General features: G+C 65.0%; 1 protein-coding gene across 5 annotated transcripts in view; it reads left to right on the top strand.

Moving 5' to 3' along the window:
* The window catches only part of PACS2 (phosphofurin acidic cluster sorting protein 2), a 61094-nt gene extending 41987 nt beyond the window's left edge, over positions 1-19107 (top strand). For 2 of the 5 annotated variants that reach the window (XM_060003804.1, XM_060003803.1), the window contains exons 9-25: positions 2122-2279; positions 3866-3956; positions 4324-4398; positions 5587-5729; positions 7177-7309; positions 7596-7700; positions 7991-8097; positions 8434-8588; positions 9040-9150; positions 9618-9726; positions 10563-10595; positions 14108-14150; positions 15572-15614; positions 15916-16051; positions 16848-17074; positions 17334-17447; positions 18614-19107. In XM_060003804.1, coding sequence (XP_059859787.1) covers positions 2122-2279; positions 3866-3956; positions 4324-4398; positions 5587-5729; positions 7177-7309; positions 7596-7700; positions 7991-8097; positions 8434-8588; positions 9040-9150; positions 9618-9726; positions 10563-10595; positions 14108-14150; positions 15572-15614; positions 15916-16051; positions 16848-17074; positions 17334-17447; positions 18614-18732 — 1902 coding nt within the window. In that variant the 3' untranslated portion in view covers positions 18733-19107. Of the gene's footprint in view, positions 1-2121; positions 2280-3865; positions 3957-4323; positions 4399-5586; positions 5730-7176; positions 7310-7595; positions 7701-7990; positions 8098-8433; positions 8589-9039; positions 9151-9617; positions 9727-10562; positions 10596-14107; positions 14151-15571; positions 15615-15915; positions 16052-16847; positions 17075-17333; positions 17448-18613 lie in introns of those variants that run through there. The other 3 variants (XM_060003806.1, XM_060003805.1, XM_060003807.1) reach the window with 2 other exon arrangements.
* Positions 19108-21811: the final 2704 nt, after the last annotated feature.

The raw sequence follows: 21811 nt of genomic DNA, 5'->3' as shown, positions 1-21811 counted from the left end.
ACAAAACAATCCTGAAAAAGCACAAGTTGGGGCTTCCCTGGTGGCGCAGTGATTGAGAGTCCGCCTGCCGGTGCAGGGGACACGGGTTCGTGCCCCGGTCCGGGAAGATCCCACATGCCGCGGAGCGGCTGGGCCCGTGAGCCATGGCCGCTGAGCCTGCGCGACCGGAGCCTGTGCTCCACAACGGGAGAGGCCACAACAGTGAGAGGCCCGCGTACCACAAAAAAAAAAAAAAAAAAAGCACAAGTTGGAGGACTCACCTGTCCATTTTCAAAACTTACCTAAAGCTCCTGTCATGAGACTGTGGCGGGTCAACGAAGTAAGGTTAAGAGTCCAGAAATAAGTTCTTCTATTTATGATCGGTTGATTTTCGACAAGTTGCGAAGACCATTCAGTGGGGAGAAGAATAGCCTTTTCAGCAAATAGTGCTGGCACGACTGGATATCTGCACACAGAAGAGTGAAGCTGGACCCCTACCTCACGCCACAGCCTACAAAAATTAACTCAAAACGGGTCAGAGATCTAGATGTACAAGCTGAAACTACAGACCTCTTAGAAAAAAACAGCGTATTTGTGATCTTGGGTCAGGCAATGGTTTTGTAGATAATGACACCAAAAGCATGAGCAAACGAAGAAAAAATAGGTAAGTTGGACTACATCAAAATTTAAACTTGCTGTGCTTACAACAATACCATCAAGGAAATGAAACAACAGCCCACAGAATGGGAAAAATTTTTTGCACATCATATATCTGGGGCTTCCCTGGTGGTGCAGTGGTTCAGAATCCCCCTGTCAACGCAGGGGACACGGGTTCGAGCCCTGGTCTGGGAAGATCCCACATGCTGCGGAGCAACTAAGCCCGTGCGCCACAACTACTGAGCCTGCGCTCTAGAGCCCTCGAGCCACAACTACTGAGCCCACGTGCCACAACTACTGAAGCCCGCGTGCCTAGAGCCCGTGCTCCGCAACAAGAGAAGCCACCGCAATGAGAAGCCCGCGCACTACAACGAAGAGCAGCCCCCACTCGCCGCAACTAGAGAAAGCCTGCACGCAGCAATGAAGACCCAACGCAGCCAAAAATAGATAAATCAAATAAATTTTAAAAAATCATATATCTGATAAGAGACTTGTATCCAGAATACATAAAGAACACTTACAACTCAAAAACAGAACAATGCAGTTAAAAAATTAATTGTCCACTTTAAAAATTGGGCAAAGGATCTGACTAGATAGTTCTCCAAAGAAGAAATACAGCCAATCAGCCCGTGAAGAGATGCTTGGCATCTCTAGTCTTTGGCGAACACAGATCAGAACCACAGACTCCTCTTAATACCCACTAGGGCGGCCGTCACCAGGAACACGGAAGATAAGTGTCGACAAGGGTGTGTAACAGTGGGAACCCTCACACGTGCTGGAGGGAACGGAAGCGGTGCAGCCACTGTGGAGAACAGGCCAGCGGTGCCTTGGAAGGCTTGCCAGGCACCCAGCACCCACTGCTGAGTACTTCCCTACGAGAGATGGAAACACGTCCACACGTTTAGCACGTCCACTGATAAACAGTCACAGGAGCTTCACCTGTAGTGCAGACGCTGGGCGCGTCGCCCTGTCCTCCACCGGCCGTTGGTCAGACATACTGTGACCCCTCCCTTGGGTGGCCCACTATCAAGAAGGAGCAGGCTGTGGGCAAGCACACTTACACACACACACACACACACACACACACACACGTCACGCTGAGTGAGGGGAGGCTGCACGTGGAGCAGTTCCATTCGTGTACCATCCTGGGAAAGGCCCGGTGCACGGGGCTGGGTGGGGGGACCGTCGGGGGCAGGGGGTGCCTGGGGAGGGAAACCGTTTACGTCCTGATCGTGGCGGTACCACACCACAGCACACACTGTCATAGCACCGCTTGGTGCTCTAAAGGGTGCGTTCGGGTGTTAAAGCTTCTGAGGCTGGGGAGAAGAGCCCCCTGCGCAGCGCCCGGGTGACCGGAGGTCCCCAAGGGACTGGCTGGTGGCACAGGCTGGAGGAGGGGTGCTGGGTGGCCGTGCGCCCTCCTCCCACCTGTCCCTCAGGAGCCCCTTCCCACCGGGCCAGCCTCACACCTCGGATCCCACGTAGGTCCTGGACTCGGAGCAGGACCCTGCAGAGCATGTCCCCGAGGTGGAGGAGGACCTGGACCTTCTGTACGACACGCTGGACATGGAGAACCCCAGTGACAGCGGCCCCGACATGGAGGACGACGACAGCGTCCTCAGCACCCCCAAGCCAAAGCTCAGGTGGGCACAGCCGCTGGCCGGCGTATGCCACCACGCTGGGACACAGTGGACACGGCCGTCTGCCTTCAAAGCTGGAGGTTGGCAGAGGCCAGCCCAGGAGGAAGTCCATCTGGGGGGTCGTCCGGGCCGGAGGGAAAGGTGGTTTGTGAGAAAGCAGGCCCTCGGGGGTGCAGGCTCGGGGGAGGGGAGAGCAGGAGCCGCAGACCCCAACGGTGCCCCAGGTCTGCGGTGCTTCCAGAGGTGAGAAGTGGCGAAGTGACAGGGTCCAGTTTGTATCTGGAAAAGGTCTCTCTGGGATCTGCTGGGAGCAGCTCGGGTCATCCCTGCAGGAGGCCGTGGTGTTGGGGCAGGAGTGGGGCGGGCCGGGAAGTTGTGTGGAAGGCGGGCCCTGGGCGGGGGGTGGGGGGATGTGGGCTGGGGAGGGGGTGCTGGCTGGGCATCACAGGAGGGGACCGGTGAGCACGGGCCCACAGGGCTCCGTCCGACGCGGAGACGAGGGGCGTGCTGGGGCCACCCCCCAGGGGCACGGGTGCGGCATGGCTGGTGCTGGAAGGGAGTCTGGGGGACAGGTGATGCGGGCGCTGATGCCTGGTCTGGTGGAGAGAGCGCACGGGTCTGAGTCCGCCTCAGGAGCCGGTGGGGGTGGAGGGCGTCCAAGTCAGGCGGAGAGGTATGCGGACCGGTTGGTTTTTAAACTTAAAACAAGCATAAGTCAGACACAAGGAAGCACACAGGAGAAAGGGGTGGCCATGCTGTCACCTGCCCTCCGGCTCCCGCTGTAGCCTCGCACACCCACCTCCCAGTGCAGCGTCCCCAGCTGCTGACCGGCGACCTTTGACTCAACTGCCCAGTTACCCTCCTCTGGGAGGTTGGAGACTGTGGGCTCAAGTCAGGGTGTCAGCCACTGGCCTCCTGGGGGCTCAGCCAGGCGGCTGCAGGACGGGGCTCCTGCCTCCCTTCTACCTGCTGCCCCCTCCACCTTTAAGGCCAGCACGGTGGTCGTGTCCCTCGGTATTTGCCCCCCGACCCCTCTCTGCCTTCAGTTGGAGATCTCTGCTTTTATCAGCCGCCGTGACTACCTCGGTGCCCGGCTGACCCGGGCCGTCCCGCCTGTAGCTCCCTCCATAATGTTAGCTGTGCCTGTAGGGCGAGCCCTGGCCAGCCCGCGTCCCAGTCCTGGGGCTGAGGCGTGGCGTCTCAGGCCGGACCCTCCTGCCACGCACCGTGGTCCCGCCCCACGTGGCTTCGTCACCAGACACTGCGTGAGTCCCGTCCCTCATTTTAGCTTGACCTTCGGCTCCTGCAAGCTGGCTGTGGGTTCCCCACCCGACAGGCCTCCAGCCCGGGTGTCGGGTGCAGCTGTCAACGTGTGCCGCTGGCCACCCCGCCAGGGCCGAGGCCGAGAGCGGATGGGGTTTTGGGGCACAGGTCTGCTCAGCTGCTCTCAGGCCCTCGGGTCCTCGCCTGTGCCACGGTCCTCAAGGGTGGGGGCCCTGCTGCGCGTCTGACCCCGCCAGGCGCAGCGGCTGCGCCTTCAGCTCGGGGAGGTACTGGAGAATAACGCGCTCTCCGTCCGCGCCACCCAGGCCGTACTTCGAAGGCTTGTCCCACTCCAGCTCGCAGACAGAGATCGGGAGTATCCACAGTGCCCGGAGCCAGAAGGAGCCTCCGAGTCCGGTGAGCGGCCCGGAGCCAGGCAGCCCCGTGCTCCCACGGGGGCCCTCGGGTGGGGGGGGGGGCGCACCCTCGGGTGGGGGTGGGGCGCACCCTCGGGTGGGGTGGGGCACCCTGACCCTTCCTGTCTGAGCCCCTCGAGGCAGCTTGCGCATTGGTGCTGGGCCGACCCAAGGCCAAGCATGCTCGGCCTGGGTCCCCCTGCCAGGCTCCAGGTGACAGTCGTGGGGTGGCCCTGAACCCACAGTCCAGGAAATCCTGGCCAGTCTCCCCAGGCTGCCTCCAAGCCCAGAACCCCCTGCCCAGAGGTGAGCCAGCCTCGGTGCCATGGTCGGACACAGCCTGATTCCCTCCCGTCTCGTCCACACAGGCTGACGTGCCTGAGAAGACGCGGGCCCTCGGAGGGAAGCAGCCAAGTGACAGCATCTCCGATTCCGTGGCCCATGTGAGCAGGCGGGGCCACGTTCACGGGTGCCAACAGAGAGCCCACTTACGTGCTGCCTCTAGGGGTCTGATCCCTGACCGGCAGGTCCTCCTGCTTCCGCCACCCAGAACCTGTGCACAGAACCACGAAGGCGCCCCTGAACTCACCCCCACCCCAGGGAGGGGGCCAGGTTTCACCCCATGCCAGGGGAACGGTCAGGGATCCCCGGATTCACCCCACTCCAGGGGGACGGTCAGGGCCCCCCGGATTCACCCCACTCCAGGGGGACGGTCAGGGCCCCCCGGATTCACCCCACCCCAGGGGGACGGTCAGGGCCCCCCGGATTCACCCCCACCCCTGGGGGACGTTCAGGGCCCCCCGGATTCACCCCCACCCCTGGGGGACGTTCAGGGCCCCCCGGATTCACCCCCACCCCTGGGGGACGTTCAGGGCCCCCCGGATTCACTCCACCCCAGGGGGACGTTCAGGGCCCCCCGGATTCACCCCACCCCAGGGGGATGGTCAGGGCCCCCCGGATTCACCCCCACCCCCGGGGGACGTTCAGGGCCTCCCGGATTCACCCCCACCCCCGGGGGACGTTCAGGGCCCCCCGGATTCACCCCACCCCAGGGGGACGGTCAGGGCCCCCCGGATTCACCCCCACCCCTGGGGGACATTCAGGGCCCCCCGGATTCACCCCACCCCAGGGGGATGGTCAGGGCCCCCCGGATTCACCCCCACCCCTGGGGGACGGTCAGGGCCCCCCGGATTCACCCCCACCCCTGGGGGACGTTCAGGGCCCCCCGGATTCACCGCACCGCAGGGGGATGGTCAAGGCCCGCCCTGGATTCACCCCAGCTCTGGGGGGCAGCAGGCGTCCCCACGCTTCCCTGTCAGGCACGGCCCGTGAACACCACGGCTGGTTCCTGCTGCCCTTGTGAGGGTTCTTAGGGAAGGTCCAGAGGAGGTTTGGGGAGGGTTGGTGCGGGTCTCTCGGTGGCAGCCAGGACTGAGCCCTGTGGTTGGAGGGTGAAGTCAGCTCACTTCCCAGGGCAGCACGTGGCCGTGTCCACACGCAGGGAGCCACCAGACCAAGAGAGGCCTAGGCAGCCTCACCCAACCCAGGGCCCCTCTGGCACAGGAGCGCATGGCCGAGAGGAGGCCCCGGGGGGCGTGCGTTCCTGACCAGCGCCATTCTCTGTCCGTCAGAGCGCACCCGCCCCGGGGGAGCAGCCAGCCCCGCCCGAGGACAGCCCGGAGGTGGAGCCCTCTGCCCTGGACACGTTCACCGAGAAGCTGCCACCCAGCGGGCGGATCACCAAGACAGAGTCTCTGGTCATTCCCTCCACCAGGTGACTGGCCGCCCGGGGAGGCCATCAGGCCGGCAATGCCTGTGTGGGCCCGTGTGGGAGGGACCGTCTGACCGGATGAGCGTCACCTGGGAAGCACTCAGGTCTCCAGGCCCGTCCTGGGAGGTCCACATTGGACCCCCACCCCCCATCCGCACCGAACTAGCCGCCTGCAGGTCTGACCGGGCCGAGGTGTGGCTGCTTGCTCCGAGGGCAGGGGAGGTCCCGCTGTCCTTGACTCACGTTCTCCTGGACCAGGGACTGTACGAGTGGAGCAGGGCTTGTGCTAGGTGCCGCTGCTCCCGTGGTGCTGGGTGCCGGAGCACGTAGGGTGTGCCCCGCTGAGCCCACGTGCGCTGCGTCGGGAGAGCTGGACCCAGCGCCTGTGTGGACGGGCACAGCAGCCCTCACGGACTGTGAGGGGTCCAGCGCAGGACGTCTGTGGGGCGGGGGAGGGGGTGGCAACTGGGCCGGGGTCCCGAGGACCCTGCCTCCCAGGGTGGGTCATGTAATTGGGTGAGCGCCGCGTCAAAAGCTGGGGTCTGAGGTGCAGTGACCTCAGGTGGCTTCCTGGTGGTGGACGAACCTTCTGGGTCCCTCACGTGCCCTCTTCCCCTCCCCCACCTCGATCAGGTCCTTGCTCCGGCTCTGCTGCTCCTTCCTTGGGCACCCACCCTCGCCCTCTGAGCTGCCCTGCGTGGTCACCTCCCACCTCCCCCCCCCCACCCCCGGCCACAGTTGGCCACATGCCCACCACTGCCTCAGGGCCTCAGATCCCACCCCACAGCTCGCTGCCCCCTGGAGGGCCACAGAGCCGGCATGGGCCTCCGCCCCGCCCTCTCCCGGGGCTGCAGTCCCGTGCAGCTGTCGCTCAGCACGCTGCATCAGGCCTTATGCCCCGATTTTCAAGGGTGGTGCCCCACAGATCAGCCCTCACTGCCCACCGCCTGCCCGCCACCCCACGCACGTCTACTCACAGAAACGAGAAACAAAACCCAGCACTGATACGGCATTTGGTATTGAAACCCCCAGCCTAGCTCTTCACCCGATGGCAGCCCCTGCCCTGGCGTGAGACCCAGCGGGGCAGGCACCTCGAGCACCAGGGTGCCCTGTCTTATGTTTCTGTGACAGGAAGTTTCCAGAAGCAGTGGGTCTGGGCGCTGGCACTGGCCTGGCTGGGGCGCACAGAGGCCTGTGTCAGGGCCGGGAGGAGCTCCAGGCCGCCGGGCACTGGGCTGCACCAGGCTTGTGTCCTGGGCGTGGGAGGTCTCAGTCCCCACAGGTGCCCCACGGGCCCTCTGGGGTTCGTGGGCTCTGTGTGGCCTTCGGCCCTGCTGCCTGACAGTGCACACCACACCACGACCATCCTCAACTGCCTCTGCTGCTGGGTGGCCCCTGCCTGGGGCAGTGAGTTCCTGCAGGCTGCCCCAGCCCGTCCCTTCCCCCGCAGGGCCGAGGGGAAGCAGGCCGGCCGCCGGGGCCGGAGCACGTCGCTGAAGGAGCGGCAGCCGGCGCGTCCGCAGAACGAGCGGGCCAACAGCCTGGACAACGAGCGCTGCCCGGACACTCGGAGCCAGCTGCAGGTGGGTGCCCAGCCCAGGGCGGGGACCCCGGCCACCCCCGGCTGGCCCAGGGCGGGCGGCTCCAAGGCGCGGGCGCTTGTTCTCTACCTGGAGGGCTTGTCGGGACAGCCCACTGCCGCTGCTGCTGCCGCCCCGCTGCAGCGCCTTCAGCCCCGTGGCCGCTGTCCACAGCGAGGCCGTGTGTCTGAGCCCTCCCAGGTGGCTGCTGGAGAGGGGGTGGGGCTGAGCAGGTGAGGGGCAGGCGCAGCTCCCCTCACGCTGGGCTCGGCGGGCACTGTGTCTTCAGATCCCCAGGAAGACTGTGTATGACCAGTTAAACCACATCCTCATCTCAGATGACCAGCTCCCCGAAAACATCATTCTTGTCAACACCTCGGACTGGCAGGGGCAGGTGGGGAGGGGCGGCGCATCCTCCCCGCAGAGGGGAGGGGGGAGGGGGCGGCCCATCCTCCCTGCAGAGGGGAGCGGGGAGGCGGCGGCGCAGCCTCCCCGCAGAGGGGAGGGGGGAAGGGCAGTGCAGCCTCTGCAGGGTGGAGCGTCCAGGGGCTGGGCGTCCACCCGCAGGATGGAGTGGCGGGGGTGTCTGGCCAGCCTTGCCTGTTTGAGGACCCTGACCGAGGCGCGCTCACAGGCGAGGCTGGTGGTGGGTGGCTCGGAGGCTCACCCTCCGTCGCCTCCCAGTTCCTCTCAGACGTCCTGCAGCGGCACACGCTCCCCGTGGTGTGCACGTGCTCTGCTGCCGACGTCCAGGCGGCCTTCAGCACCATCGTCTCTCGGATACAGAGATAGTGAGTCCCACACCCTCCGTGGCTGCCGCCCGGGAGTCCATGGGGATCTCTGCACCCCAGCGTTTTGTGTGGCTCCGTCCTGCCGATCCGCAGTCTTGCCAGGGCAGGGAGGAGAGCAGTGGCCCAGGCGGGAGCTTCCTCAGCGCTGGGGGAATCCTGGGCGGGTCTGGGGGGCCTGGGTTCCGGTGACTCCATCAGCGTGAGCCGCGGGAGAGACCGGGCGGAGGGGAGCAGGGGCGCCCTGGGGCCCCCCTCGGGCCCAGCGAGGACGGCCCTCGCGGCGGGGGCGGCTCCCTGAGGCGTCTGTTCCCTCTCGTCCTGCCTGCGGGACCGCAGCTGCAACTGCAATTCCCAGCCGCCGACCCCCGTGAAGATCGCCGTGGCGGGAGCGCAGCATTACCTCAGCGCCATTCTGCGGCTCTTCGTGGAGCAGCTGTCCCACAAGACCCCCGACTGGCTGGGCTACATGCGCTTCCTCGTCATCCCGCTGGGTGAGGGGCGCGCTTGAGTCCTCCGCAGGAGCCACGCGGATGCCCGGCAGCGGCGTCCGCCCTCCGAGCGCCCGCAGGCCCCGCAGCTTGGGCGACTCGATGTCGTCTTGGATTTGTTGTCAAAGTGCCAAGCAGGGGTTGGTTATTAACCTCTTAAAGTTATCAGAATCCTCTGCAAATCAAAACCAAAATCCCATTTTTCGGCTTACGCAATATGTTGCAAACAAATCTGTCTCCTGGAAAGGGCTGAGGTGTAGAGGAGACCCCTCCCCGCAGCGCAAGAGGCCGTCTGGTCTGCAGGACACACCTCGGTCCGGCCGAGTGATCTGTGTTCCAAGGAGGCCGAGAAGCCGCTTCCTTGGGGACCGGGGGTTGGGGGCCGAAGTCATCGGGGAGGCGCGGAACTGCGCGCGGGGTCCGCGCATCCTGATGCTCTCCCCTCGGCTCGCAGGCTCCCACCCGGTGGCCAGATACCTGGGCTCCGTGGACTACAGGTACAACAACTTCTTCCAGGATCTGACCTGGAGAGACCTATTCAACAAGCTGGAGGCCCAGAGCGCCGGTGAGGCCCGGGCCCCGGCCACGCCCCTTGCGCCCCCGCCCTCGAGCCTACGCTGCCACGCCCCTCGCGCGCGTGCCCACGTCGCCACGCCCCCCCAGCCCTGGCGCCCACCCCACCAAGCCTCCGTGAGAACCCGAGTCATTCGCTGTCCCCTGAGACGCGACCTGTGTGCCTGCCTTTTTCTCAGGCCCCTCTGGGGCCTGAGCGCCTGGGAGGGAGGTGGGGTCAGCGGGCCGGGCCAGTGGAGCCTCGGCCAGGATGCTTCCCTTTGCCCACCGTGTCAGAGGTCCTTGGCGACCGGGCCCCCGGGGAGGGCTCTTCAGGACTTGGACAGGCCTTGCTGCCCTCCCCAGGACCCCGTGAGGGTGGCTGCCAGAGGAGCTGCTCAGCCGCCCCCAGCATGGCCGCCTGGATTCGGGGTGCTGGCGTGCAGCACCCCACGAACCCCTCCTGGTCTCCTCGTGCAGTGCAGGACACGCCGGACATTGTGTCAAGGATCACGCAGTACATCTCAGGGGCCAACTGCGCCCACCAGCTGCCCATCGCGGAGGCCATGCTGACCTACAAGCAGAAGAGGTACCTCCTGGGGCCTGGGTGGGTGTGGGGCGGCGGCAGCGACCCACCGTCCCTCTGCGGTCTCGGCGGGCAGCCCGCAGTTCTCGCTGTCCCAGCTCCTTGGGTTGCTCATTGGGCTCTGCTGGAGGGAAGCCGAGCTGGGATCGGGGGAGCCTGTGAGCCATCCGAGCAGCCCCCAGTTCTCCTCGACCACTGCACCCTTTCCCGATGCGTATCGGAGTTAGAATGAGCTGGTCGCTTTTTCTTTCTCGTTGTGTGTGTTGGGACTTCCGGTAGTAAAAGTTACAAGAATAGTGGTCCTGGTGCTTGGCCCCCAGCAGCGACCTGCCTTCTCTAGCCTGGGCACACGCTCCTCCAATAGCGGGGCTTCCCGGCAGGGAGACCCGTTTCTCACCCCGCCCAGTGCAGGACGGTGGTCAGGGGCCGTGCCCAGGGAGGGGTGGGCCTGGGCGCACAGGTTGGGGGATCGAGCGGCCCCTTAGCCAGCCCCCGGACAGAGGCGTCCGGGTGGGGAAGGGCAGGAATAGGCAGACCACGCCGGGCTGATGAAGTACAGCTCCCCCGCTCCCGTCGGGGACGGTGCTCAGCTCCTTAAGGCGGAGGCAGAATCGAGCCAAAGCCTCTGCAGGCGGCCAGCGCACAGCCTAGCGCAAGGTTCCCGGCTCTTCCTCTGCGCGGGGCACGGGGACCGCTGTGCACAGCCTAGCGCAAGGTTCCCGGCTCTTCCTCTGCGCAGGGCACGGGGACCGCTGTGCTGGTGCCGTGCCTGGGGGTGCCTCGCCGCACCTGAGCATCTAGTAACGTCATGTTTTTCTCTTTGGTGGCTTTCTGAAAAGGAGAAAGAACTTTCATTTTGACTTTACTCTCAGGTACCGCTGTCCCTGGGGCCGCGCCCCCTTCTGCCCGCTGGCTGGTCTTTAAGGCTGTTTAGCAGTGTCAGCAGGTGGGCCCCGGTGCACTGCCAGCTGCCCTAGCCAGGCCTGCACTCGGGCCCCCACCCAGCTGCAGCGACAAAAGCCTGCTGCCTGCAAGTCGCCGGGCAGGCTCTTTGTTTCCGTCCTGAGTTTGGGTTTAAGAAATGGCCGACTGAACTTCTTCTCCCTGAGCTGCTCCATCTCTGAAGCCTGGCGGCGCTGCCTCTTAAATGAGCAGCGGGGGCTGGTTTCACCCCGAGAGCTGCCGGGTGCTGGCAGCTCTCTCCGACTGTGGGCCTTGCTCCCAGCACATGGTACCAGCAGCTGGGGGAGGATGGCGTTCATGCGGACCCTCCACGTGGGGGCGGTGGGGAGAGGGGATGGGGAGCTCGCCCTGGGTGGCGGCAGTGGTCCGTGGCCAGCCCCGAGCCCCCGCCGCCCCGCACCCAGGCCGCGTTTACCTGGATGGGACCGCTGCGCACGGCGAAGTGCTCGTCTCCCCCAAGGCGGCTCCACCCTCGGTTTGGCTGTCTGTTGGGAGCTGAGCTCCGGATGCTCCCAGAGTTGCCCTTTCACACAGGGCCCCTGCCTGCCTGGCGTCCTGCACTGGGTCCCTCAGGGCGCTTCTCTGCCATGGGTCTCAGGTTATTTGCTCTCCTGGGAAAGCCCCCCAGGGAGGGTCCTTGGGTCCCAAGTGGCCTCTCTGCTGGGCCCTGGGCCAGACCAGGAGGAGGGGTCTAAGCTCGTTGGACTGTCCTGCTAAACAAGCCTCAGGGGCTAGAGAAAGACCAGCCGTGGTGTGCGCTGCTGACCCCTCTGCTGACCCCTCGGGCTGTCCTGTGGGCCTGCGCCGGCTTCCCTCCCCTCCCCCCACCCAGCCGAGGCGCCGGGAGTCCGCGGCATGCTGCGCTGCCTGGGCCACAGCTTCTCGACTGTGCTGCGGTTGGCGCTCGTGAGCCTCGAGCCGGGGCTTAGGAGACCCTGAGCCTCCTCCGTGCCTCGTGCCCCCGCCTCCGCGTTACAGTGGTGACACCGGCATGGGGGGTCGGGCGGGGGCTCCGGATGCCCTGCTGGAGCCCTGTGAAGGCAGCGTGCCATCCACGCTTGGAGCCCGGGGCTGGAAGCGCAGCAGGTCGGCCTTTGCCTGCTGTGACAGAGAACAGGCTGCTGTCCACCTGGAGGGGTCAGGAGACCCAGGAGAGGATGGGCAGCGGGCACGGCCCTTCTGGTCCCTCTCCAGCCCAGGCCCCGTGAGGGCACCTGCAGGGAGGAGCCTATCTGCCCAGCGCCAGCTCCCGGCCTGGGCTCGGACCCGCCGTTTGTCCCCCCGGGCAACCGCTAGAGGGCTTCCCAGCGCCTCTACGCCAGCCTCGTGTGGGCTGTGCCCCCTCAGCCTCCAAGCCCCCCCCCACCTCAAGGGGAGGCACGCCACACCACCCCCCATGTGCGGGTCTCAGGAGCCATGCCCAGGGGCCTTGCCGCAGAGCCGCGGCTCAGGCCCTAGGAGTTCTGTCCGCTGCCCTGCCAAGAACACGTGTGCCCCTCCGCACCCAGGGTCCAGGGTGAGGGTCTCGGTGGAAGCTGGTGTCACCCCCGTCTCGCCGGGCGCGTGCCGCGTTCTGGATGTGGTCTGCATGGCCCAGGGGCGGCTTGGCTTTGGCGTTTGTGGCGAGCAGTCCCTGAGTCCCGTCTCTTGAGGCCCCCGTTTGCCTGCCTTTCTGCGTGCTGATCGTGGGGCGGAGGGGCGGGGGGGGACGGGCCGTGGCTCGCCGAGGGTGGGAGCCCTGAGGGTCCGAGCCTCCCGTGCGCTGGGCCAGGGACCCCACCCGGCTTCCTGCTTCTTGCCGCCCTGCATGCAGAAGGAGGTCTGGGCGCAGGATTTGGGTTGATTCGTTGCTTGAAATGAAAAAAGAGAAGTTTTCTCTTCCAACTGTACTCTCCTTGCAAGGGGGAGAGAGACTGGTAATCTGGTCATTTTCAATTGGATGGACTGAACCTGTAGGGTCTTTCACCCAAAGACATTTGCTGTCTCTTTTGCGAAGGTGGGGTGGGTGGTGCCGGGGCAGAGGTCGTGGGTGCCCAGATCCCGGGGGTGCCTTGGGGGGGGGGGCGGCGGCTCCTGCCGGGACCAGCCTGACAGCACTTTGTGCTGGCCCCTGGGCCAGGGTCACTTGGCCAGCTGGTGGCCACACTTCACGGGGAGCGCCAGCCAGGTGCAGGCCTCCGCCCCCCCACAGGGGCAGGGAGGGGAGGGCCTCTTGAAGGCTCTGGCGACGTGGGGCTCCTGGTCCCAGGAGTTGGTACCCAGGGAGGCCCCCCCAACCACCTGCTTGGAGCAGAGGCTTCTCCCTGAGTGACACCCCTGGGCCACTGCCTTGCGTGGCGCGCACGTGTGGACTCACCCGCAGAAGAGTTGGTCTTTGACGACAGGCTCTGGTTTAGGGAGATGAGACAAATGGAACTGGGAGGTCAGCTCGGAGAGCAGGCCCACGGCTGGGTGGACGCCGCCAGCCGAGGAAGCGGGGAGGGGCGCCTATCTTCCCTGAAGCTGGGGGAGGGACAGAAGGCTCAGGATCGGCCCCGCCCTGGGGACCTACACGGAGGCGGCCAAGAAGGAGGCGCTCTCCCAGCCGCCGGTGGAGCCTCAGTCCTGCGGGAGAACCCCTCGGACCACAGCCCAGGCTAAGGCGGACACCAGGCGGGGGCAGGAGCAGCCCTGGCTGGGGAGGAGGGAGAGGAAGAGACGGGTTGCACCCCCTCGGCTCCTGCCAACACCCGCACCCAGGGCCCTTGGACACTGGATGCCTTTGCCACCGATGGGCTGTGACCAGCGGTTCCGGCGAGGCTGAGGTTCTGCCAGAAGTCCTGCAGAGCCCGTGGGCACAGAGCAGCAGCACAGCCCACAGAGCCTCAGTCTCGCCCTCGGGCTCCTCTTGGGGCATCGTTCTGTTAGAACGTGGCGTGTGCACCCCATCACCGAGGCCAAAGTCCTGGAGATAGGCCCCCCCCACAGTGGGCACCAGCTTTACCCAGACCGTCTGGGAGAAAACCTCCCTAGCCTGGCTTGGGCCAGTCACCCCCGATCACTGGCAGAGGCCCAGACTGTTCCTGGGGCATCCTGGGGGCACAGAAAGCCGGCCTCTTGGGGCTCAGTGAGTGGGGCCAGCAGGAAGACCTTTGGGCTAGGCTGGGCTGGCTGCCCCGAGCCCCAGGCCCCCAGGATAGAGTGGCGGATTCCTGGGCGAGGCTGCACTCTCCACCCTTCCCCTCTGGGCTGTCCCGTGGGCCTCTGGACCTCGGTGCAGAGATGCGTTTGCCCTTGCTGTATGTCAGAAGGGTTTGCGGGTCTGAGGTCCAGGCCAGGCGTCCTGCGGGAGGGTGGGAGCGAGGCAGTGGGTGGGGCAGGGCCGCTCCGAAAGGACCTGTCCCTCGGGGAGAGCGCTAACTGTCTGTTTCCCTCGTCTTAGCCCCGACGAAGAGTCCTCTCAGAAGTTCATTCCCTTCGTAGGGGTGAGTACTGCTCGGGCAGGCACTGCCCTGCGCAGAGCTTCGCTGCCGCCTGGCTGGCTCCGCCTGCTGCCGCGAGACCGTTCCTCTGCCGAGAGGTCTTCCATAATCGCTCTGTTCTTGCATTAACTTGATCTGTTCCAGAACCTTCCTCACCAGTTTGAGCTGAGGACTTGCCTTATACGTTTCTCCCACCCTAAAGCTCTCTGTTTTTTCTTGCTGCGGTTGGGGGGTGAGCCCAGGTGTATCGCTGCCCCGGCTCTGCTGGGGCCTGACATGTGGAAGCAGGCAGCCCACCTGGGGGTGAGGATCCAGTTCTCAGCACCGTCCTGGGTGTCCGGGCCCAGTGTCAGGCTCAGCTCTTCAGGGGGTACCGAGGGTCGGCGGGCCTCAGGACAGGCCCCGCCTGGGGTGGGGGCAGAGGGCTGCCTCTGTCCTCTGGGAGCCGCAGGGCAGGCTTGCTCGGCTGGGATCACCCCTGTAAGTTGGGAGGTTTTGCTTTTTCCCACTGCCAAGGAGTAAGGGCTACTCCTCGCTGGCCAGGCCACGCGTCCACAGCCTGTGGTCCCACCGTGGTCTCCAGCCCGGCCTCTGCTGTGAGAGCCGTACGGCAGCCTGGCAGACAGCAGGGCTTCTAGGCCGTGGTTCGCTCTGCTCAGGCGTCAGGTGGCTGCTGGCTGTACTTGGAGGGTGCTGGTCCGGAGCAGCCTGTCCTGAGGAAGCTGCTGCGGTGACAGGAGGGCCTGTCCCGCCGGCTGCACTTGAGATGCCACCGCGTGACCGAGGCAGGAGCCGTTGTTGTTGTCGTGATTTCTTTCACGTGACACAGCTCCCGCCCTGGTCAGGGTGGGGCCAGGCCCCCCCTCCCCCACCAGCAGCCCACGCGGGTTTGGAGCAGGCCCCAGGGCTGCCTTAGGGCCCCGCTGGGCAGGGCTCCCTCACTCCAGCACCTGACCCGCTGACATCTGCGCCCGCCAGTCTCACAGGCACGCAGTTTGCTGAGTCCAGGGTGTGGGCCCTGAGAGTTTCGCTCGTGGAGGTAGGGCGCCAGTCCTGCCGGAGGCCACGTGTGTCCTGAATGCTGGCCACAGCTCAGGGCCAGGCCAGGGGCTGGCTGGCAGCCTTCGTCCCGGGAGTGAGGGGTGGCCACAGAGCTTGCTTTAATTCAAGGACGTCTCCCAAACATGCCCCCTGCACAGGGAGGTCCCTCAGCAGGGCCCGTACCGTGGCTGACCACGCAGGCGGTGGCTCCCTTGAGCTTAGCTCTGTCCCACAGACTGAGGGGCTGGGACCTGGCTCGGCCCCAGGAGTTCCTGGGGGCTGGGGGCACATGGAGGATGGGTGGTAGGAAAACAGGTCCCTGCCCGGTGTGGAGTCCCAGCGCCACCCCCGGGCCACTGCCAGCACGTTCCGTTGCCTTCTAGGTGGTGAAGGTTGGAATAGTGGAGCCATCTTCGGCCACTTCAGGTAACTCCATCATCCCTGCATTGGGGGCTGGGGTGCAGGAGGGCCGGGGCAGCCCCAGCACCAACACGCACCTTGCTGAGGGGCTTCTGTTCCCCATGGATGGGCCACTCCTGACCCTGGAGGCCTGACAGCTCCCCCTCAGCCTAAGCGGGGGGTGGGGGGGGCGGGGGGGGGTCTCCCGCTTCCCACACATGCCCCCACCCAGCCCACAGCTGCCTGGCCTCCCTGCCACGTCTGGGTCCAGAGGGCTTGGGGCAGAGCAGCGCGGGAGCTCAGCACTGGCCCCCGACTCCTTCCCAAGGTGACTCAGATGACGCGGCCCCCTCGGGCTCCAGCGCACTCTCGTCCACCCCGCCATCCACATCTCCCGCGGCCAAGGAGGCCTCACCCACCCCGCCCTCCTCCCCGTCGGTGAGCGGGGGCCTGTCCTCCCCCAGGTAAATGCAGCCATGTGGGCGGACGCTGCCCCCCAGCTCACGCCGTCCGTCCCCCCAGCGCAGCAGGGACTGTGCTGAGAACACTGGCAGTTCCTCGTGGTCCCTGGCTGTACCCTGGGGTGCCAGGAAGCAGAGGGTCAGGGCGGAAGGTGGGCTCAGCGGCCCTGCAGGGGCCGTGGTGGTGTCGACCAAGGCTCATCAGACAAGTGAGTCGGGGCGCTGGACTGCTCAGTCCTGGCCTGGTGTCTCCCCACCTCGCCCCACCCCCTGCCTTCCTAGGGACGGGAACTACAGAGTACAAATACGGGGTGCTCTGCACACAGAGGGGATTTTGGAAACTCAGATGTGAGTAGAAGGCGCGGGGACAGTGGGTGGGGGGTCCGCAGCCCCCGTCGGATGCCCTCGAGGCTCTCGTGAGCAGAGCTCGCCCAGGCAGGACCGCCGCAGGGTCGGGGAGGACTTGGGCCCTGAGACTGCACCTCCAAGGGGTCGGTGGGCCTGGGCCCACCAGACAGAGCGGCAGCGTGGGCAGGCGGCAGGTCTGGACACTCCTGGGTGACCCCAGCATCGTGACGATGCTGGAGCCACGGGTGCAGATGGGGCTGCCCCAGGAGACCAGGACGGCCCGCCAGCGGGCTCTGGGCCCCGAGCTCCCCTCCGTCCTCAGCTGCTGCCGGTGGTCCCCCGATGTCGGGCAGCACAGGCACCAGCGGGCGCCTCCTCGCCTGTGCCAGCCGTGGGGGTGCTGCCATCACCCGCTGAGGACGGAGGGGTGAGCCTCCCTCGTCTTTCACAGCCAGGGCGTCGGCGCCGAGCTGATGGGGCTGCAGGTGGATTACTGGACGGCAGCCCAGCCCGCAGACAGGAAGAGAGATGCGGAGAGGAAGGACCCGCCCACCACCAAAAACACACTCAAGTGCACCTTCCGGTCTCTCCAGGTCAGCAGGCTGCCCAGCAGCGGCGAGGCTGCGGCCACGCCCACCATGTCCATGACCGTGGTCACCAAGGAGAAGAACAAGAAGGGTGAGGTGGGGAGGCGGGCTGGCTGTCGGGACAATCGAAGGGGCCACCGGGCAGGCCCTGAGGGCACCACAGGCCTGGGGGCCGCTTCTGTCCAGAGCCCCGGGCAAAGGCCTCCTGGTGGGCGGGCGGTGGCAGGCAGGGTCCGTGCGGAAGGGGGTCCAGATGAGCAGGGTCCAAGGGCCAAGGTGAGCCCACAGCCCCTGCTACCCCCCATCCCTGAGGGACAACGGGAGGACAGCACAGCCCCTTTTCCTCCTAGTGATGTTTTTGCCCAAGAAAACCAAGGACAAGGATGTAGAGTCCAAAAGCCAGTGCATCGAGGGCATCAGCCGCCTCATCTGCACCGCCAAGCACCAGCAGAACATGCTGCGGGGTGAGCCGCCCCGCCTGCCTCCCTGCCTCCCTGCCTCCCTGCCTCCCTGCCTCCCTGCCTCCCTCTCCCTCCCTGCCTCCCTGCCTCCCTGCCTCCCTCCCTGCCTCCCTGCCTCCCTGCCTCCCTCTCCCTTGCCTCCCTCCCTGCCTCCCTCTCCCTCCCTGCCTCCCTGCCTCCCTCTCCCTCCCTGCCTCCCTCTCCCTCCCTGTCTCCCTGCCTCCCTGCCTCCCTGCCTCCCTCTCCCTTGCCTCCCTCCCTGCCTCCCTCTCCCTCCCTCCCTCCCTGCCTCCCTGCCTCCCTCTCCTTCCCTGCCTCCCTCTCCCTCCCTGCCTCCCTGCCTCCCTCTCCCTCCCTGCCTCCCTCTCCCTCCCTGCTTCCCTGCCTCCCTGCCTCCCTCTCCCTCCCTGCCTCCCTGCCTCCCTGCCTCCCTCTCCCTTGCCTCCCTCCCTGCCTCCCTGCCTCCCTGCCTCCCTGCCTCCCTCCCTGCCTCCCTGCCTCCCTCTCCCTTGCCTCCCTGCCTCCCTGCCTCCCTGCCTCCCTCTCTCTGTCTCTCTGTCTCTCCTCTGTCTCTCTCTCTCTGTCCCCCAGCGGGAGTGTGTGTGGGGGGAGGATATGGAAGTAAACCAGAGCCGAGCTGGGTGGCTTTTCTAAGTTCACCTCAGGAAATGCTTTGGTTTGCTATGAAGTCATACTGCGTAGTTTGAGCTTTGAACACGCGTGGAGGAGGCTATTCGTGTGCGTGGAATGGTTTTCTCAGCCCTTTGTGCTTTATCTCAGCCTTTCTATAGAAGATACTCTGCAAATAACAGAATATGAGCTCTCGAGATTTTTCTTTTTTCATGAGCTCAAGTCTGCCTGCCTCTGTTGATTTTCTGGTTTAAGTGGAGAGTGTTTTAAATTGAGTTTGCAGACCCCTGCTGAGGCAGAGGGGCTGTGGACAAGCAGGTCCCCTGAAGTCGGGAAGGGGCTGGCCGTGGGGGCGGTGGTGGGCAGCTGGCAGGAAGGTCAGCAAGGTGGGCTGGGCCGTCCCAGACCTCTTCCTACGGGGCCACTGAGAACCAGCGAGTGTCGCCTGGGAGTCCCCGGGGGTGTCAGGCCCTCCAGCCTCGTTCTGTGCCACGGCCTGGAGGAGGGGCAGGTGGGTCAGGCGGTCTTGTCCCCCACAGTCCTCATCGACGGTGTGGAGTGGAACGACGTCAAGTTCTTCCAGCTGGCGGCCCAGTGGTCCTCTCACGTCAAGCACTTCCCCATCTGCATCTTCGGACACTCCAAGTCCACCTTTTAGCCCCGCCTGCCAAGGGGCCGCGCCGGCTCCCCGCCCTGCAGCCCTGCGATGGCCGAGCGCCGGGAGGGCCCAGCTGCTTTTCTGTTAACATTTCAGTTTACTGCAGAGACAGACCCTTAAAAACCCAGAGAAAAACAGTCTTAAGTATGAACATGCTCACTACCTGGAAACTAACGGGGCAGCCCCCCACCGGGACCCCACAACTGCTCTGCTTCTTAACCAGAACGTTCGGCAGGGGTGGGAGGTCAGGCGGACAGTGTTGAACTTGAGAATCGTGGAAGGTGTGTTGTGGCCTCAGGACTCCCCCCACCCAGCCCCCCAACAAGAAGGGTTCTTGCCTTTGCGTCCTGTCCTTCCTGAAAGCCAGCACTCTGCTTCCTCGGAGCCAGGGTCCGGCAGGCGGCCACCCCGACCCCCGGCTGCCTGTGTGCCCAGGCACCGAGCTGGGTGGCCAGAGGCCAAAGGCCAGCCTTCTGTCGGGGGCGTCCTGGGCAGAACAGAGGCCAGTCAGGCCAGTCAGCCCAGCCCTGGGCCCCAGCCACCAACCAGGCGGGAGATGCCCCGGCACCGCCCACTCGTGGGTCCCAGTGACCTCCAGCCACAGGGGGCAGTGGCGGTTTTATAGTCGCGGATTTTTTAATGCTTTCAAATACATGTTGCAATGCAGCTGCCAAAAAGACGTTGCTCTTCTGAAGCCCCGACAGCCCCTTAGGGCTGAGGCAGAGCAGCTGTGCTGCCCGGGGTCCCCGCCCCCCACACCCACTGCTCCCCCCCGGCCGTCCCCGCGGCGCCGCTCTGCTTCTGCGAGTTGTGCCTGCCCCAGACTTAGTGGGCACGGTGGCTTCCGCAGCTGCCACCTCCTGCCCCCACCCCAGCCCCCGTGCTGGCTGGGAGGTGTTTGGCCAGGCAGCCAGGTGTTCGTCCTCTGAAACACTAATGTGGCCAGTTAGAGCTCAGACAAGGCGGCCAGACCATAGGGGCCAAGCCCCGTTGGGGCTGTGGGTGAAGCTGGGGCCCCACCTCTAGGCCGGGCTCCTCAGGACGGAGATGTTTGTGGTCTGGGTCCCTGCGGAGGGGGGCGAGCCTACCCTCCACCTGAGGCCAGGGTCCTCGCCAGTCCTCCCACTACCCCACAGGCCTGCACCCCAGCACTCCACAGGAAGAGCCCCCCAGCTCCTGCCCCTTGGCAGCTGTGGCGGTAGGACCGTGGTGACCCACCCAGGGGGCTGTGAGCCCAGTTTCCTAGGGCCGAGAGCCACACATGCTGTGCTCAGAAACAGTGCCAAACGCAGACAGGCTGCAGGCCTTTCCTGCTCTTCTGGAGGACGGGCCTCACCAACAGCCTGTGGCACAGAGGGGTCCCACTTAGTGGATGGAAAGTGGCTTATTTTATTACCTGCTTACCTCCCCCAGGTGGCTGTACAGGGTCCGAGTGTCCATGGCTGAGGGCCTTGGACCTAGCTGGCAGACAGCGTTTGGACATGGCCTTGGACCAGGGGCCCTGCCCCTCCCTGGGAAGGACCTGGGGGAGGGTGCAGGCCGCTGAGCTGAGGACCCCTTGGGCGGCCTGTGCAGCATCTGCCTGCGGCTACACTCAGAAGCAGCCTGGGGACCTTGAGCCTCCCCCCTCGTTCCCACCACTGGCCTCAGGGCCTTGGTTACTGCTCGCGTTTCCAAAGGTCACACTCAACGGGAAGGAGGTGCAGGTGACACACCCTTGACTTAGCTTTCCAGCTGCAGAGCTAGTTTTAGAAGAAGGGCCAAAGGGGGCTGTCCCATCCACCCCTACCGTGAGCTGTCTTCCTCACGCCTCCCTGTGTCCTTGTACCCACAAGGAGAAGACACCCAGCACCTCCACCCTGTGCCGCTGGGCCTGCAGAGCCCAGTTGTGGTCTGTCCAGTGCCACGGGGCCCACCGGCCACACTGTTTATGGGCCCAGGAGGTCGTGCAGATGACCCCAACCACCATAACTCACTTGGAGACCTGGGCTTTGCTCACGCTGGTGCCTCGGTTTCCCCATCGGCTAAACGGGGATGGTCACGTTTCCCCAGCCTACCTCATGGAGCTGTTCTGAGGATACATACAAAAGCACTTTGTCCCTGGGAGGAAGGTGATGCAGAAGCCAAAGCCGTCTGTGACTGAGCCAGTGCAGCCGTGAGCACGTGGAGGGCGGTGGGGGCAAGTGAGGAACACGGGCCCCAGACCATGACCCACAGGACAGGAGCAGGGGTCCTCAGCCCATTGGGTGACCAGTGGTCCTTAGGACTCAAAGGTTAAGCCACCAGCCACATTCGGGTAAGGCCAGGCTCCTCGTGGGCCTGGTGGCATGGTGTGGGCAAGCTCTGCCCTCGCTGAGGTCCCGTGGAGGTGAGCTCCAGCCCTGTATCCGGGCCACTGCTTCTCCCTCCTTGTGTTGGTCCCCTGGGTCCCCATCTCCTCAGGGCATGCAGGCCGGTGTCCCGAGTCAGTGTCACGGCTGCAGATCCGGAAGGAGAGGGACTCTGGGCCCAGAACCAAAGGTCTCTGTGCAGCGGCAGGCAGATCAGAGCAGCCAGGGCCAGCATTGCTGCCCTGTCCTCACTCCCAGATATGAAGACCTGACTGGCCTTTGTCCCAGAACAGGTTCCTCATGACAAGACCGGGCCACTTGCTCCCAAAGGCCAGTTGCCTGACCCCTACACCTGTTCCTTGACCCCTCCCGAGACCCGTCCTGTCCTCCGGTGGAGAGGAAGATAAGTCCTTGGCAGGGGCCTGAGGACTGGGCTTGGGGGTCCCTCCCCCAGGGGAGGCTAAGGGGTGCCGCCGTGCGTTCCTGCAGACCCCCCCCGTCCAGTTCTTTGTGCGTTGTTTGGTTTCTAGGATGTACGTGTTGCTAGGTTTTTGTGTTTTTTTTTTTAATGGAAAACAGGATTAATGTAAATAGCGTTTTTGGAAAACAGATTCTAATCTCACGTTATGTGACCACGTGGAGTATTTTAAGGTGCTGATGCGACACTAATAAACGCGGGGAGCACTCCCAGGCCCTCCCTCGCCTGCTGTGTGATTCCTCTCGAGCAGCCTCGGCCCCTCCGTCCGTCC

The sequence above is a fragment of the Delphinus delphis genome, chromosome 2 (assembly GCF_949987515.2).
Source record: "Delphinus delphis chromosome 2, mDelDel1.2, whole genome shotgun sequence".
In the NCBI taxonomy this organism is placed as follows: domain Eukaryota; kingdom Metazoa; phylum Chordata; class Mammalia; order Artiodactyla; family Delphinidae; genus Delphinus; species Delphinus delphis.
This window is presented reverse-complemented; position numbering and strand designations above follow the sequence as displayed.